We start from the raw sequence: 17,282 nt of genomic DNA, 5'->3' as shown, positions 1-17,282 counted from the left end.
TCTACAGCTTCTCTTTCCTCGGAGGGCTCTTTTTGGTGGCACTCATGGATGCCACTTCACTTCAAACTTACCATGGTATTAGCTTTTGGTTTGATCTTCCCAACTATTAATAAACTGTAAATTCCTGGTCTTATAATTCGCCATTTCTTTCAGACCTCCTGACACTTAACATTTGGCTCTACATTGTAACTGGATAGGATTCCAAGGGATGGGTAACTGGCACGATATCTTATGTGAAATGCTGTATTTACTTTTATTTCCTTCAAAAATCCAAAGTTAAAAAAAAAAAAAGGAAATGGGAAAGTATTAAGTAGGAAAATAAATCGAGAGAGGGCAATATTCATATAACTAAAGAAAAAACAAATGTATAAAGACACAGAAAAAAAAAGAAAAGCTATTTCATTCATTTACATTTTTATTTTGAATAACTTCGATCAAAAAAGATTTCATAAGGTTATTTACAGTGCTGAATGTACAATTGTGAATGTATGCCTTTTTGACATCAGGGTACCATTCTTGAGCAGCAATACAATTTAAAAAATATAAAGATGCAGTATCATTTCTGATATAAAGTTTCTTAAAAAAAAAATCCAAAATCTTAGGGAATTCACAAATCATAACAGGAAGTAACTTTTATTAATTTAATGTGCACATAATTACCAAATTTTAATACATTAAAAATGTGTAAATGCCCACAGACTGTACAAAAATTAACATCCCATATTTTGTTAAAAGTTCCCAACCACCTCCCACCATAAATATACGAAAACCTATTTTCAGGTATGTCAAAATTACATGCATGAAATCTGAGAATGTTTTCTGAAGCTTGAATTTTGCTCTTCTCTGGATATTGTATGTATAGCCGTTTTGGGAAGAGAATATATAAACATTGATATTTTACCATGCTTTTGAAATTGTGCAGTATTTTCATAAACATGGGAAACAAAATAAATAGCAAGAACCAACAGTTTTTTAAAATGCAAGTGCAATTTGGAAAGCTTCTGAATGTAAGGATTATAAAACTAATATAAAAAGTATTTATCTTGTTGTTGGCTTAGCCACTTTTATTCAAGCATTATTTGCAGCATTGCTTTACAGCAGTTGGTGCTAGAAGATACAAAACATATAGTTACCACTATTTATATTTGAGGGAGAAAAAAAACTTTAAACAACCCTGAGGGAGACACACATTAAAAATCTTGTTATTTATTTAAAAAGTTAAAAAGTTACATATCATTATTTAACAATTACTTTCCCGGACATTTCTGTCCTTAAGTATGTGCATAAATAAAATTTTAAATCAGCAATATTAATTTTAATACATCAAAATAATATATGTACAGATTTTAAAATTTAGGTGTGTATATATTCAAATAATTTAATGTGAAATTCAGAACCAAAATTACTATGTAATGGTGACCTACAGAGAGAGAGGACTCTATCTATGGCACTGAGTAGGACCCACACCTAGATTCACAGACATTCTTCAAATAATATTCTGGAAGTCATCAATTACAACCTGAACAACCCACTTTGTCTATGTTCAAATCCAATTCCCTACAAATGCTTCCCCACCTACCTAAAAACCTTATTCCTTTGAAAACAATACGGACAGATGAGATATAAAACCCTTATAAAATCTAAATGTTAAAAAAAGGGGAGTGTTAAAAATATAGCTCTTTATGATCATGCTCTTAAAGATGTTAAATACAATCTGATAATTGGGGTTTTAAGCTGTTACTTAGCAATTACTTTAATTACATGCTTCAGTATTTAAATCAAAGAATAAGATTTATAATTGTGGGATATCACTGAAGAATAACACTTGTACATGTTGAAAATGAATGTGGAAATTACAAAACAATCATGAGAATAAGTAACTATAGAAAACAGTGCTAATTCACAGCTCAAGAGGTCTAAGATGCATAGCTTCATAGAATCATTCATGGAACTGTTCTTATCATCTAATGTGTATTAATATTGTATTATACTTTTTTGATGGAAAACTTCGATTATATTTTTGTAAGAATCATCAGTGGCAAAAGCAATAACAGTGATCCTGAGTGTAACTTACATTTTTCTATAGTTACCAAACATCATTCATGTCTCTGCAGCATAAAAGATGAGAACTATTTGGTTATACAGTTCTGGGTACATCTGATAGAATGGTTAAGTATATTACAGGAAAATAATGATCAGCTAGAAGTGAAAAGCACACGCATGCTATTGGTTAAGGAAGAATACAGGATAATGTCACATAGTTTTAGTAGTTTAGTGTCCATTTTATAGCAATATCATTTCCTTGTTTTATCATAACCACGGGCTTTGCCAAACTGTTGGATCTTACCTATAAAGGCATTTTTAAGGTTAAATTTTGTTTAGAATTTAAACGTCAACCAGGCAAAACAGAAAGGTGGAAAATATCCACATTTCTTTTGGCTCAATCAATGTCTATTCTTTATTTCCATTTTTATTTTCTCCCAGAAATTTCCACAACCAAAATACGGTCATTTGTAAACATCCAAACCAAAATAGGTAGGCTCTGACCTCTGGCGCCACCTAATGGCACAAAACAAATTCTCACCTAGGTTCATACTGCTTTGAAAAAATAAGTCATCAAAACCACTCATTATTTTTAAGCCTTATTATTAATAGGATAGACATACATCAAACCTTAAAAATTTTAGGAGGCAAAAGTCTAACTCAAAAAACTAAATAAAAGAAAACACACACAAAAAATCCTAAACCAACTCACTATTATCCTATGTCTTTAGGTAATTAAAAAAGTAGAAAATAAAGACATTTAAAATAATATAAAACCTGAGGAAAAAAAGGTATGAAAAGATACTAGAAAGGTAGATCCACATCTATTGCCAAAAGAAATAATCTTTTTTTCCCCAGTGAAGTAAATTGTATTCCTGACACCAGACATAGCACAAGCCCCATTTAATAGCTTTGAGGGACACCTCAAGAAGGCAGTGAAGCACCTTGCTGATTAGAAAAATAAAACCCAGGTAGTTTGTACGGAAAATATAAAACCACCAATGGAAATCACCTGAGTTGTTTTATAAGCAACACCAAAAACTTACTCCTAACTCTAGGCTATCAAAGGGAACTGGTGTATGTATATGTAGAACTCTTTGGAAGAAATGTTGGAATCAAATGAAAACAGGCTTTCTACCTATTTTCAATGGAGGCTAACACCCATTTTATTTATCAATTACAAATTTAGGGCCTGTATATAAATGAGGGGCTGTGAAAATAAATTTAAAAGTGTAAACTAAGTCTCAAAAGCTAATGTCTAAAACCCTACCAAATATCAACTTTCTTCTGTGCCCTATGTAAAGAGTATCACTGAGGGTAACAACCAAGAAAATTCTGGAAATACATATAAGATTCAGAGTTACTGAATGAAGTAAGAGGGGCTTCACAGATTGATTATTAATCTAATTGGCAGGCCAATTTGTTTTGTTTTGTTTTTTTAAAAGTTCAAATCAGCTACTGTATCAGAAGGGACATAAATTAAAATGGTGCCATTCAGACACACAGGATCAGATAGTCCTTAAATTACATTCTGTCCAATACTGCTACTAGCATACCACTGAGAATGATGCACTGCTACGTTATGGTGATGATTTGACATGATCCATTTTCGTTAACTAAAGCTTTAGCTTCTGTTGTTGTCTGAGGTTTTGGCGGCCATTCTGGATCAACCAAGAGCTCCTGAGCCAGATGCATATACTTTGCCTTTGGTATCTTCTTTCTACAGTCCAGGACGCAGGACAAGCAGCATTTCCCCCAGTGATCCACTGACTCCTAAGAAAATAAGGAAAAAAACACCCTAGTAGATTAAGGACTGCTTGTGTTCAGCGAATCTGTTAAAGCAGAGTACACAGAAAAATAAGAGAAAATGCCTTCTGAGCAAAACAAACAAATGAAAAAAATCCATGTAAAAAGTCAGCTTTCAATTATTTAGGAACGTATTGTTTTTTAGTTAGATTTTTTAGTTATTGATGTAATTTATTTTATTTAGATTTATGAACCTATCTTATGTATGGATGCATTATTAAAATAACTTGCAGATCTGGATTCTTAACTCTATAACTCAAAATATCAAATGCACTAAGAATAACTTTAAGCTAGTCAGAAAGAGAAAGCATTATTAATAGTTAATATGGAAATGCTCATAAGCTATCCCAAACTCTCTTTTGATATTATTATTCCTAACAGCTTAGCTACCTGATTATTTCTGGAAGAAAGCAGTATAAAAATGCCATGGTTACTGTTACTATCACCTTTCAAAACATGAAGCATTATGAAGATTATTTTTAGGTCAAAATTAGAACTTAGGTCATAATTAATATCAATCAATTCTTTCAAAACCACATTTTCATTAATATAAAAAAATTTATTTTATAGTGTTGATTTCCCTTGGTGCTCCGCTACTAAAAGAGGTACACAGAAAGTATAAAAGCAAGTACTAATTCTTAGTATTATTTCACTATGAAAAGCTCTGCTGTCATTGAAATCCTTTCTGTTAATCCTGATTTTTTAAATGAATGTTATCTTATATAAACAATTCTTAGAGAACAAGAAAACAGATTCCCTGGTTATTACACAGAAATATAAGTTCAATACAGGCCCTCAGAATTTACCTTAATTGAAATTTGAGATAAAGAAATGAAATAAAGCTAAATGACTCTACGGAGACCTGTAGTCAATTTTTAATTATTTTGGCTATTGCTTCTCCAAAGCGAAGTTTAAATCCTAGGTTGTTTTGTTCTGCCATCAGTATATAACCCAGGCTACTGAGTTTTAAATCTCAGTTAAAGTAATCTCACAATATGAAGGCATAACATACCTGAGATGGGCATTCTAATGTTAACACCAAAATATCTTCATGATCAAAAAAGGCAGATTTGCTATAACGCGTTTTTAAACACATTTCTAAATTTGCCAATGGAGAACAGCAAAGTACTTTATATCAAAACTCATTTACGCTTTTCATATTTTGACTTGGTAGATCTTCTCATCTTATTGAGAAAACCACCAAGAACCTACTACTCTTTCCATCTCTGAAACTGTGGGGTGGGTGTGTGGCAGCACTGAGACCGTGATCAACAATAACTAAGTGCTTCTAAAGGTATGTTTACTTCATCAAAACACTGTAAGCAGCAATGCTACCAAGAATTTATAGGCAAAAACTGTGGTCACAAGTAAGCTATACTTTTAAATCCTGGAGGTGGGCAGGGATACAGATTAAAAGGTTATTCATCAAAGAGCCTTACTGTCATAGCTAAAAAGTTATTAACATCACCTTAAAAGAAGCCCACAAAAAATATTTAGCATTAAGATACAAAAGAGACTAGCTATAGGATTCTTCAGGTGATCCAAATACAATTCCTTTCCAGTGTAGGCACATACACAATGAACCTTAATATTTAATCTGAGTTGGATATATCTTAATGTTTAAAGTCTTAATATAATTGTGGAAAAGATCATTGTTCCTAAATCAATCTGAAAGCTGTCACTTTTTATTTTATGGCATGTAGCACTGTTAAAGGATCACAGGAAAAGGCTAATGGTGAATGCTGACTTTAAAAAAAAAAAAAAAAGCAAACACATATAGGCCTTGTCTGTCCAGATGAGTTGGCATGGTTGAAGGGCAATGCACAGCAGGCTGAGTTAAGGAAAGTCACAGCCAAATGTATTCAAAGGCACACACATATACATATGCACACATACATTTAAATCTATTGTTCACTACCTGTGAAAAATGAGGCAAGCAAGAAAATTAAAACTAATTTCATTGCAATCAGAATAAAAATTGAATAGTATTATTTTTACATTAAGGTATATGTTTTAAAAAATTCTCATGTCCCTATTAAAAGCAATATATACTGTTATAATTCAGAAAAGAAATTAAGTCACAAAGAACACTAGGAATACCTCCTCCACTGTAATTAGAGACCTATTTTGTTCCTGTGCCCTCACTTCCAAATAGCATACACAAAAAATGCACCATAGGCAAACATAGGTTTATTAGTTTACAAACACAATATAATTGTGTTTACATCCTCGAACACAATATAATTTACTGGAAGAGAAAAAAAAGATGCTACAGGCATGCTGGAATGAAAAATAAATCAAGGGAGAGATGATGGTGCCAAGAGGAGACCAGCAAGCACTGTGCAATGAGAAGGTGAAGAAGGGGGAGCACTACGGGGCTTAGAATGAGCACTTGGATCTCTCAAACATCTAGGCAGAAGTCCCTGAAGCAGGAGAACACAGGAGCCACAGTAACCGGAGCTTTTGGTTTGCTCCTGAGAGGAATGGTTAAACAACCAAGTGTATCCTTCAGAGAAGGGAAAGAGGCTACCACACACCAGCAGAGAAACCACAACTTTCAAGATCTACAGCTAAAATTCTCCTGCTTCTTAGACCATTACAAGCTGTTCATTCTAGAACCCCAATGCCAGTTTACTCTCTGCCGTGTCTTTTAGGAAATTTTTCATGGGTAACATGTAAAACATAAGGCCATGCTTATAGGAAATGTTACTATGGTTCTATGGTTTTCATAAAAGTCTTCTTCCATACCAATCCTGAATATAAAACAAATAAAGACAATCACAATTAACATTCTATCTAACTAAGCTTGAATAATAAGTGGCATAAAGACTAAAGCTAACACCTGGATTTTTTCCCCCAAAAGAAAAACAATCAGGCACAAATCCTCACGCAGGATCAAAGTATACGATGATACTGACTCTAGTTCCACATCTACTACTAAGCAGCCTTGGTTTATTGGACAGAAGACAGGCACAAATGCTTCTTAGTAAAAATATGCAGCACAGATCTTTTCGAACAGGTGTAAAGCATTATAGAAAACCACAGATGATGGGGCCCTCCACTGAAGATTTTTCATTCAGTAGGTCATGAGTGAAGTTCAAAGCAGTTTTGAAGACTATCTTTGCTTGAAAATCTGATACATTAATATTATAGGAAAAAAACATTTAGCTACATAAAAGTTTCAACTTGGATTCATTACAAATGGTTTAATTAACCTCTTTTAAACTTGATTCAGTGAAAATTTACTGAGGCCACTGGGCAGCAAAAAGAAAAACAATCACTATGGGAAATAAATTACTATTATGTAAAAAGAAATCCCCTTCCTGTATCTAAATTAGGTTAGCTGCATGAATGTTCGGTAAGCCAAAAAGAACATAGTATCTAAAATGTCTACTATTAAATGATACTTAAAAGTTTATTTCATCTTTAAAGAACAGATGGAAGCTTTCTGGTATAGAAATATTATAGACCTGGGTCCAGAAAGACCTGAATATGAATTCCAGTTCCTCGTTTGTGAAAATTGAGAGAGACTAAAGCTATTTCTATCTCTTAAAGTTGTAACAATTAGAGAGAATTTATACAAAATGCCTCACACAGTATCTACCATAAAAAGTAGGTATTGAAAACAGTAGCTACAGTTGTCTCCATTCTATCATTTGATTGTTATGTTAGTTTACAATCCATATAGTCCCATATATATGAGGCAATGTGGCATAGTGAAAACACTCCTCTTGAAATCAGAAACCCTGGCTTTGGCTTCAACTCCGAATTATGCCATTAATTAGATGCAAAACCTTGGCAAGTGGACTGAATGCTGTTTCTTCATGTACAAAATGAAGTTAGAAATACTTTAAGATCGAAGGATCCTGAAAGTGTATATAAAGTGCCTTGTAGATCAAATATTTTGGACATGGTTGCTAGAAATTTCTAAGTGAGATTCTCCACTTCCCAATTCATCTATCTGAGACCTAGAGCCTGGTCCAGGGTCTCTCTAGTTTTGAAACTTTCAACCCTACTCAATGGTCCCTGGCTATATAAAGTAAGGAAGGAAAAGAAGAAACAGGATTTTTCTTCTTCCAACATTAATCAAGTAGGTTAGGAGTTGCAGTCTGAGAAGACCTCATAGGATTCCTTATAGAAAAGAGCACAGAATCGGCACATGTGGACCGGGAGTTCATGGTGAGGAAGAATTATGGCAGCCACAGAAGTCCTAAGTATAGCAGGCCACTCTCATCATTACTTTCTTTTTCACCTCATGGCAGGGTTTTTCAACCTTGGCACTACTGACATCTTGAATTAGATAGTCTCTGTTGTGAGGGGTTGTCCTGTGTTCTACTGCAGGATGTTTATTTAGTAGCATCCCTGGTCATTACCAACTACATGCCAGTAGCAAAACTGTCTAGCCCAAACTGCGACAACCAAAAATGTCTCCAGGTTATGCCAAATGTAACTAACTCATTAGCTTTTGAAGGGTCACAAATATGAACAATGACACCATGTTATACACAGAAATGTCAGAAGATGAAAGTATATCATCCTGTGCTAAGAGGTTATAACAACTGTCTTTTCTAAAGCCAATAATTTAAAAAATGCTTTCTTAATCATGACCATAGAAACTGAAGACTAAGATTCTTATCTAGTCAATGATTCTCAGAGCTGGTAAGCACACAGGGCATGATGCAGCAACCTAAGCTAGCACACTCTCTACCACCTCTCAAACCCTAACACTTCAGAGGTAGGCTGTCACATGACGGATACAAACTCTTAAAAATAAGAGGACAGATAATTATTAATAAAATTTTTAGATAATAGAGATGAAGCAAATGATAGAATTTTCTGCTATTTAATTTTGGTTGAAAAGTAAAGAGAGATTTCTAATTCAAATATTTTAAAGATTTATGATATCTACTTTTGACTGAATCAGGGTATAACTCCTCTTCAGAACCTACAAATCCTGTTTAGATCAACAGTTGGAGATCTCCCTAGAAAAGCTGAAAACTCAATGTAAATGTTTTCCTTGGCCTGGGCCTTGCCAATACAAGTATTTCGTATGAGGACTGATGCTATGAGCCAAAATGAACACTTGAAGTAATGTAGTGGATAACCAAAAAGGAAGAATATAGACACAGAGGAGATTTAGCTAAAGGACTTGAGCCCTTAATACAGCTTTGGTCACATACACTCTAGGGACAACTGTGTATTACACTGCTTTGAGAAAAAGAAACTGAAACTGATTCCAGACTCGCCTCATCCTTACAAAACTATCACTATTCATAATAAAGCACTAGAAAAGGAAATGGCATTCTCCAAGACCTCTTATAAAGGGATTCTGTGATATTATGGTATGTATCATGTATCAAGGCTGCTACATTACCAAAATAAAGCTCAAGAATCTGCCACTTAGGTTAAAAAAAAAAAAAAAAAAGAGGCTAAAAATAAGTGGGTGTCCCAACTCAGTAATCAGAGGGAATACTCTTGAACTCTATAAGCTTCCCTATGGCTCAGGATGAGTAACAGGTTTAGACTTACAAATCTTTAGTAAAAGATTTAGAACACATCACCCACCTACAAACAAATGGGTAAGACAATGAGGAGGTGAGTCTTTGTATTGTCAAGTTCTCTATATTCAAAAAGCTATAGTTGTATGTATTCAATGGCATTGATTTAAAAAATAAGGCTAACCTATATTTTCTATTAAAACTGTATTTCAATATCCTAATACCAGGAAATGGAACTTTTCCATCTGATTCTCTTTTTATCACAGAGCTTGCATATCTTTCAAATAATAGGCTATTTAAAAGTCCAAAGTCATGGTTTGTATAAAAATGAACACTGTCACTCTGAAAATTTTTCTGAATGAGACACATATGTTGAGGAAAGCCAAAAAGCCACCTAAAATTAAGGCACAATAAGAAGAAATCAGGAATAATTCCTCAAAATTTTGACCTTTGGACTCTGGTCCATGAAGAAGTAATTCCCATTTCATAACTTTGTTTACATAAATCTCATTCAGCTTCTAATGAGACTCATGAAAACCCCCCCAAAATTTAAGCCAGACAGAAATAGAAAAATTAACTCTCACCACTGAGGACAAAATCTTTACACACACACAAGATAAGGATTGGAATGGAAAAGAGATTTATGAAATTTCTGAAGTCTCGAAAAGCCTGTAACAAAGGTTTGCCATGAATTTTCTAGGACTCCTCACAAGAAATGAAATGCGAGGCATAAGGAAAAAGGTTGAAGCAACACGCAACAGATCACCCCGCCCCCCTACAGAATGCAGACTACACAACTGAATGAGCCTAGGTATATGCGAAGAATCAAGAGTGCTGATTTCCAACCTGCGGTGGCTGTGTGGTGGTGAAGCGATATTCTCCTTGTCTGTCTCGACTGAACACAACTTTCCAAAGGACCATGTCAAGGCAGAAGTTCTGAGAGATAGTCCAGTGAGTTAAGAATTAAAAATGACTAAGTCATTCTTTATTAATGTGCACATTTAAAAAGAACACACAATGCTGAATCATTAGTGAAAAACATGATTTGATTTTCACATAGAGAATTTCAGTTAATATTGCAAAAAGACAAAGAATAACAGGACTTTTGTGACAAATATAAATCATCATTAAATTCTTGCTAAAATGGGACCTTTAAATTTTCCACAAAATATGACTTTTATATGAATTCTCAGGTCTTTCCCATATTAAAATAACGCTTATAATCTGAAATCTTAACAATGTGTTATTGCCACTGAATATATAAAATTCTATATGTATTTATAGCTATATCTATAAATCGATATGATTTCATCAGTCCAACACAAATATTTCTTTTGACAGTGAGCAAGAATAATAAATTATGAGAGATTAAGGATTCTCTATAGTCTGGTTTTTAAAAAACTTTTAAACATTTGAATGAAAAGATAAACTTATACTATAGAAAAAGGAAAGCTTTTAAAATACAGTACCTTGGATGTACTTTTTACTGGCCAGAAGATAGCAAAAATATATTCCACTGGGCAACTTAAAAAGATCAGTACAAGTACTATAATATCCATGCTGCCCATTATGGCCCAAATTTAAATACTGTCATCTTTTAGAAAGATAACAAATTAAGCATAATTTCCAAGTCTAGAACTATTATCACTAAAGTATATATTTCACAAATTACCTAATTTTAATGTAAAATCCTGCCCTATGAAACCCTTAACTTAAAAAATCACAATTGCATCTCCTTCTTCCATTTCATATTGCTACTACAGGAGTGAATTACAGTAGTTCTGAGAAGACAAAATTATACTAATAGCAGCACATGAGAACTCAGTAGCTACTTTTATAGAAGCTGACCTAAAGGCACTCCTAATCAGAGAGTAATTATACAATGTACATGGAGTAAAAAGCACTGAAGACTTCTAGAGGGAACTTAAAAGCAAATATCAAGGAGGAAGTTCCAGTAATCAATGCTAACATTGGATAATTTCATAATGGTCATTATTTTCTACTCTCAAACACTCTATTATTAATATTTACTACATTCCATAGAGAAAGCCCCCCTCCCTTCCTTTCCTTAAATGAGAGATTTTACTATGTATCACAGGACTTGGGTGGTACCCTCCCACTGTGATTTCATGGTCACTGGTTTACTAGTTTATGGGCTGCCTGAGCACCAATCTTCTCTTTTTTCTACCAGTTACTAATTTTTGCTATCTCACTGCTTATTTTCTCCTAGGTATATGAGTGCAGTTGTCATATCCCTTATTATGACTACTATCAATTAATGGAAAATGTCAGAAGAAAAGGATAAATGAATTTAACTAAAATGAAACTGAAACTTTGTGGGCTTCCGTAATGTTACCTGTCCTCTTCCTCCATTATCATTAAATCACTAAAAATCCCAAAGCAACAAGGCAGCCATTTACTTATCTGAAGTGCTTACCTCCACCATGATAGATACAAAGGCATTGATAAGAACAATGATGAACATAGTTATGCGCCACTGATATGGTACACACACTATCTGTAAGACAAAAATTTTTAAGTTAAAATTGTATTATGTAGTTGATATTATAGCATGATATTATAACTTCTAGATTCACTGCATTCCTATTATATACCAAGCACCTTCACGTAGATTATCTACTCAATCTTCAATAGTAGCACAAGGTAGGTATTAAATCTACTTTTTGGAAAATAAAACTCAAAGTGTAAGTAACTTAAAGTTCAAAAAATATTAAAGTGGTTTAACTTAGAGCCAAATCCTATTCACTCAGATTCAATAGCCCATGCTCTACTAGATCATACATTTCTAACAAGTCCTTATTTTATAAATAAAATCTTGTCTTTAAACAATGAGGCAAATATTGATCTGTTACTCAAAACTCTATATTGTTACAAAGACAAATTCATAAAAGAACTAACTATACAAATCAACTTAAGAAATACAATCTAAGTTTTTGCTTTAAAATCTGTGACTAATTTCTAAGACCTAAAAAAAAGAAATCCCATTCACGTATTCATCCTTTTAGTCAGCAACTACTAAGTACTTAAGATACTGTGCTAGGTGCCAAGGAGTAATATGATCTAATATTTTAGAAAAACACCTGTGACTCCAGCAAGGAGAATCTGAGGGGTAAAGACTTCTATAGTGATCCAGGCAAAAGACAATGATAGCCTGAACTAGAGTGGTGAGTGGCATAATATGTATTATTTTGGTCTCTGTCCCTGGTTCCTGACACAGAGCTCCTAAAATTATTGTAATCTCCTGGGTGACGGAGGTGACAGGAGTGTCTTACACATAGCTTTTAAATCCCCTGAAATTTCTGGGTATCAGGAATGTTTTTTGTTCCAATGAGGCTACTCTTGGTGGATTTCTGGATAACTTCAGGATGGAGACTGCTCACCAGGAAGACTAGGCCATGATTAGAAGCTAGGAACTTTCAGCTCCACTCCCCCATCCTCCAGGGAGGGGAGAAAGGCTGGAGATTGAGTTAATAATTGAGCATGCCTATGTGTTAAAGCCACCATTAAAAACTCCTAAACTATAGGGTTTGGAGAGCTTCCCTGCTGGTCTACACATCTATGTGCTGGGAGGGTGGTGCATCCGAACTACACAAGGACAGAAGCTCCTATGCTCAGGACCCTTCCAGATCTCGGCCTATGTACCTCATTGTCTGCACCTTTATTATATTCTTTATAATAAAACAATAAACATAAGTGTTTTCTTGAGTTCTTTGAGCCATTAAAGCAATTATCAAACCTAAGAAAGGGGTTGTGGAAACCAATGTATAGCTGGTCACAAGTACAGGTGATGACTTGGGGCTTGCAATTGGTGTCTGAAGTTGTGGGGCAGTCTTGTGGGACTGAGCCCTTAACCTACAGAGTCAACACTAACTCCAGGTAGTTAATGTCAGAACTGAATTTCAAGATATCCAGTTGGTGTCAGAGAGTTGGAAAACTGATGTGGGAGCCACCCCACATACTTGGTGTCAGAAGTGTTCTAAACAGAAGAAACAATAGTTTCCTTTTAGGTGACGAATAAGATTGGCGTAAAAAGAGAAACAGAGATTCAGAATAAGAAAACAGAGACTCTAGCCACAGAGTGGCTATGAAAAGAGAAGGAATAGAAAAAGACACACATATACACTTCTAACTTGGATACCATACCAAGAAACAGACAACGCAGGGTTGAAGGAGAACCGGTGAGCCTAGTTTTAAAAATGTTGAAGGAGGAAACTGATGGGTGAACCATGCAGATAATACTTATTATGGCAGTGGATATTCAGATCTAAAGCTCAATTGTGAGAGCTAGGCTAAGAGTGTAAAGCTGGGCATCTTCTACATGAAGGTGGCAACTACGAGTGAAGCCATGGCTTAAGATGAGATCACCAGATTGTATACAGTAAGATGAAGGATAATTACAGAAATGTATGAGACACTAACATTTAAGGAACAGGTAGAGGGTTTTGGAACCACAATGGAGAATGAGAATGAGAAGTCACAGAAGGAGGAAAAAAATCACAAGAGAGGAAAAAAATCACAAGAGAGCAAAGCATCACCAAATCCCAGGGGAAATAGCTCAAGAATGATGGCATGGCTAATTTGTCAAACACAGCTGAGGAGTCGAGTGAGACTAAAAAAACAAAATTTAAAGGAGACAAGTTCATTGGATTTTATAAGAAGGTTGTTAATTTCTTGGCAAGGGCAGTTTCATTAGACTGGCAGGTGTAGAATTCAGACTAGCTGATAAGTGTGTGGGAGGTGAACTGAATATAGCATTCTTTCAAGAAATAATTTGGCTGTGAAGACATGCATGTATGTCAAGAGAGAAATATATGTTGTGTTTTCTTTTCTGTGTGAAGTGTTTATTTAAATCCCTCAATGAAGCATGTGGAGAAATAGACACATTCATACACCACTTGTAAGATTATAAACTGTCATGCTCTTCAAAGTTCGATGACACAGTATTTATAAAAATTAAAATTCTAGATACCTTTTGACTAAGCAATTCTACTTCTGCACATTTAAACTTCTAAATATATATTTATCCTTCTTAAAGTGTGCAAATATTTGCAATATAGCATTTTTAGAGTAGCAAAACACTGGAAACAACCTAAATACCCATTTAAATAGGAATAAATTATAGATAAGTCACTGAAGTTGAACAGTCATTCTATAAAGCTCACATAACTTTGCTATGCAAACTTCTCAGTTACATAGATAAAAGGAAAATGAAGTCTGATCTCACTCATGGAACTAGAAGCAAAAATCCTAAACAAAACCATAGCAAACCAAATCTAGAGGATATAAAAAAGAATGCATCATTGCAAATTAAATTTATTCTATGAAAGCAGTATTAGTTCAATATCTGAATACCAGTCAACTCTAATTTACCACATTCTCCAGGGAGAAAAACTGTGTAACCATTTCAACAGCTATACAAAAAGCATTAGATAAAATTAAAGATCTGTTTATGTTAAGGACACTATAAAAGAAAGCTTCCTCAACCTGATAAGACAGTATGTACCAGAAACCTACAGCCCACAATATATCCAACGGTGAAATATTAAGGATATTCCTTTTAGAGTCAGGAACAAAGCAAGAATATCACAACCATTACAACCAACATTAATATGGTTAACAGACATGAAAAATACATACGAGGCATAAGTACTGAAATGTCAGAAACATTTGTTATTATTCATTGATAACTGTCTAAAACAGAAAACCCTAGAGAATCTAAAAATGTTAAGAATAAACTTTGACAAGGCTGCTGGATATGAGATGAATAGCCAAAATAACTATAAAGTTTACACCAGCATAAACGAATTAGAAAATGTAATTTTAAACAGATACTTATCACAGGAACAAAAAATAAAATACTCCAGGAATATATCTAACAAAAATTTGTATAAAGACTTTCAGAAAGAAAATTGTCAGACTTTATTATAAATAGTCAAGAAGACCTAAAAAATGGAAAGAGTATAATTCACGGAAAGAGAAACTAAATCATTTCTCTCTCAGATTTATTCATAAACCCAGTGTAATCCTAATAAAAATTCCAAGAGGGCTTTTCCTGGCAATTGACAAGCTAAACTTAAAATACTATATATGAAGAAAGAAAAGTTCAAGAACATCCAAAAACAATCATGGTGAACTACTATGTGAGGTGAGGAGAGGGGTCCTGCCCAACCATATACCAATATTTCAGTAACCTGGACAATGCGGTACTGGCATAGAGAAAGACAAAGAAAACTAAAGAAGAAACTATAGTGCCCCTATTAGATCGATGGCCATATATGTGTAAAACTGAGAGGACAGAGATATATCACTGAAGGATCAGTGGGAAAAGATGAGACTTCAGTAAATAATGCTGAACTAAATGCATATTCATGAAGAAAACAAAGAAATCTGATATCCATCTCAAAAGCTATATACAATATTAATTCCAGATGGATTTAAGACTATGAGTCTCTTTATAACCTGAGACAGACAAGTTTGCCAAACTAAGACATAAAAGGCACAGAACATATAGAAAAAAAAATGTTAAGCTTGACTTCTGTAAAATTATAAATTTATTTAAAGAAAGATATTATAAACAAAGCAAAGAACAAGCCACAAACTGAAAGAATATGTTTCACATATACAGTCAAATACATTAGGACCTCTTACAAATAAGAAAAAGACAAAATCCTAACAGACAAAAGGGGCAAAAAGCATGAATAGGAAATTCACAGAGGAAATAAAAATGGCTAATAAACATATGAAAAATGCTTGACCCCATTAGCAATTTAAAATTAATATAATTCGCAACTTAAAACCCATCATATAATATTTTACACCCACTAGACTAGTGTTAGCAATGATGTGTAACAATGGATCTCATACGCTAATGAAAGTATAAACTTACAATCACTGTGGAAATAACCTGGCATATCTGAGAAGGTCGAAATGTACATGCTCAAATTTATACTAGAATATGCTGGAGAAACCCTTTGCTGCTAGTGGTATACCAAGATAAACTGGGTGGTAGTAGAAGTAGTATTTTATCACTGACATTATTTAGAATTCCCAGCACCTGGTGATATTTAAGAGCAGATGGACTTTTAGTGGGCTTTATTGCTGTATTTAAATTCTCTACAGCAATGTATCACTCCCTTGTTGCTTAAAGCTGGGATGTACCACTCCCATCCCCACTCTCTGGTTCGCCATTACTCATTCCCATATACTAAGAGACATGTACAAGAATGTTCATAACAGCCCTGTTAATACAGGAAAAGATGATAAATAATCCAATTATTTATCAATGAAGAATAGAGAAATAAATTATAGCACAATTCTATAGTGGAATACTATACAGCAGTGAAAATGAAATGCATGTATTATCAACATGGATGAACCTTAGAAACAATGCTGATGGAAAAATGCAAGTCAGAAAAATACAGATAGCAAGATACTATTTTCATAAAGTTCAAAAGCAAGCAAAACTATTTTTTATCACTTCATACATATATAAGTACATACTGAAAAGTAAGACAACAAGGTAAAAAATTAGAATAGTAGTCCCCTCAAGGTGCTTGAAGAAAGGTACATGATGGACTCATGGGTGTTACTGTATTACTATTATGCTTAACTTAAATATGTGTGCATACTCTTTTGTATAAAACAAGTATATCATCATTCATAAAGCTTTTAAAAAAATATGGAGAACTCAATGGAGAGTGAAGATGAAGCAGTGTATGCAGACTACTTAGGAGACAGATCAAATAATAGGATCAAAGTTTTTTTATTTTTAAAGACCAAGGGACTTTTTTTTGTAAACAAAGGGAAATGGAATCAGAAGCAAAGAAGAAACAGGAAAGAAAAATAAAATAGCAGGTAGCATAAATAAAGCTGCTGTTTTAATTACATTCTTTATTCTTTTGGGGGGCATCTTTG

At 33.9% G+C, this 17,282-nt stretch overlaps 1 protein-coding gene across 1 annotated transcript in view; it reads right to left on the bottom strand.

Annotated features, from left to right (window-relative positions):
- Positions 1-397: 397 nt before the first annotated feature.
- Positions 398-17,282, bottom strand: part of ATP13A3 (ATPase 13A3) — a 64,660-nt gene continuing 47,775 nt past the window's right edge. Inside the window, exons 29-30 of the mRNA XM_023525555.1 lie at positions 11,785-11,865; positions 398-3,816 (exon numbers count right to left, since the gene is read on the bottom strand). Coding sequence (XP_023381323.1) covers positions 3,619-3,816; positions 11,785-11,865 — 279 coding nt within the window. The 3' untranslated portion in view covers positions 398-3,618. The remainder of the gene's footprint in view (positions 3,817-11,784; positions 11,866-17,282) is intronic.

This window comes from Pteropus vampyrus, unplaced genomic scaffold (genome assembly GCF_000151845.1).
Source record: "Pteropus vampyrus isolate Shadow unplaced genomic scaffold, Pvam_2.0 Scaffold14, whole genome shotgun sequence".
NCBI classification, from domain to species: domain Eukaryota; kingdom Metazoa; phylum Chordata; class Mammalia; order Chiroptera; family Pteropodidae; genus Pteropus; species Pteropus vampyrus.
The sequence above is the reverse complement of the archived record's forward strand: the minus strand, read 5'-3'. Positions and strand labels throughout refer to the sequence as shown.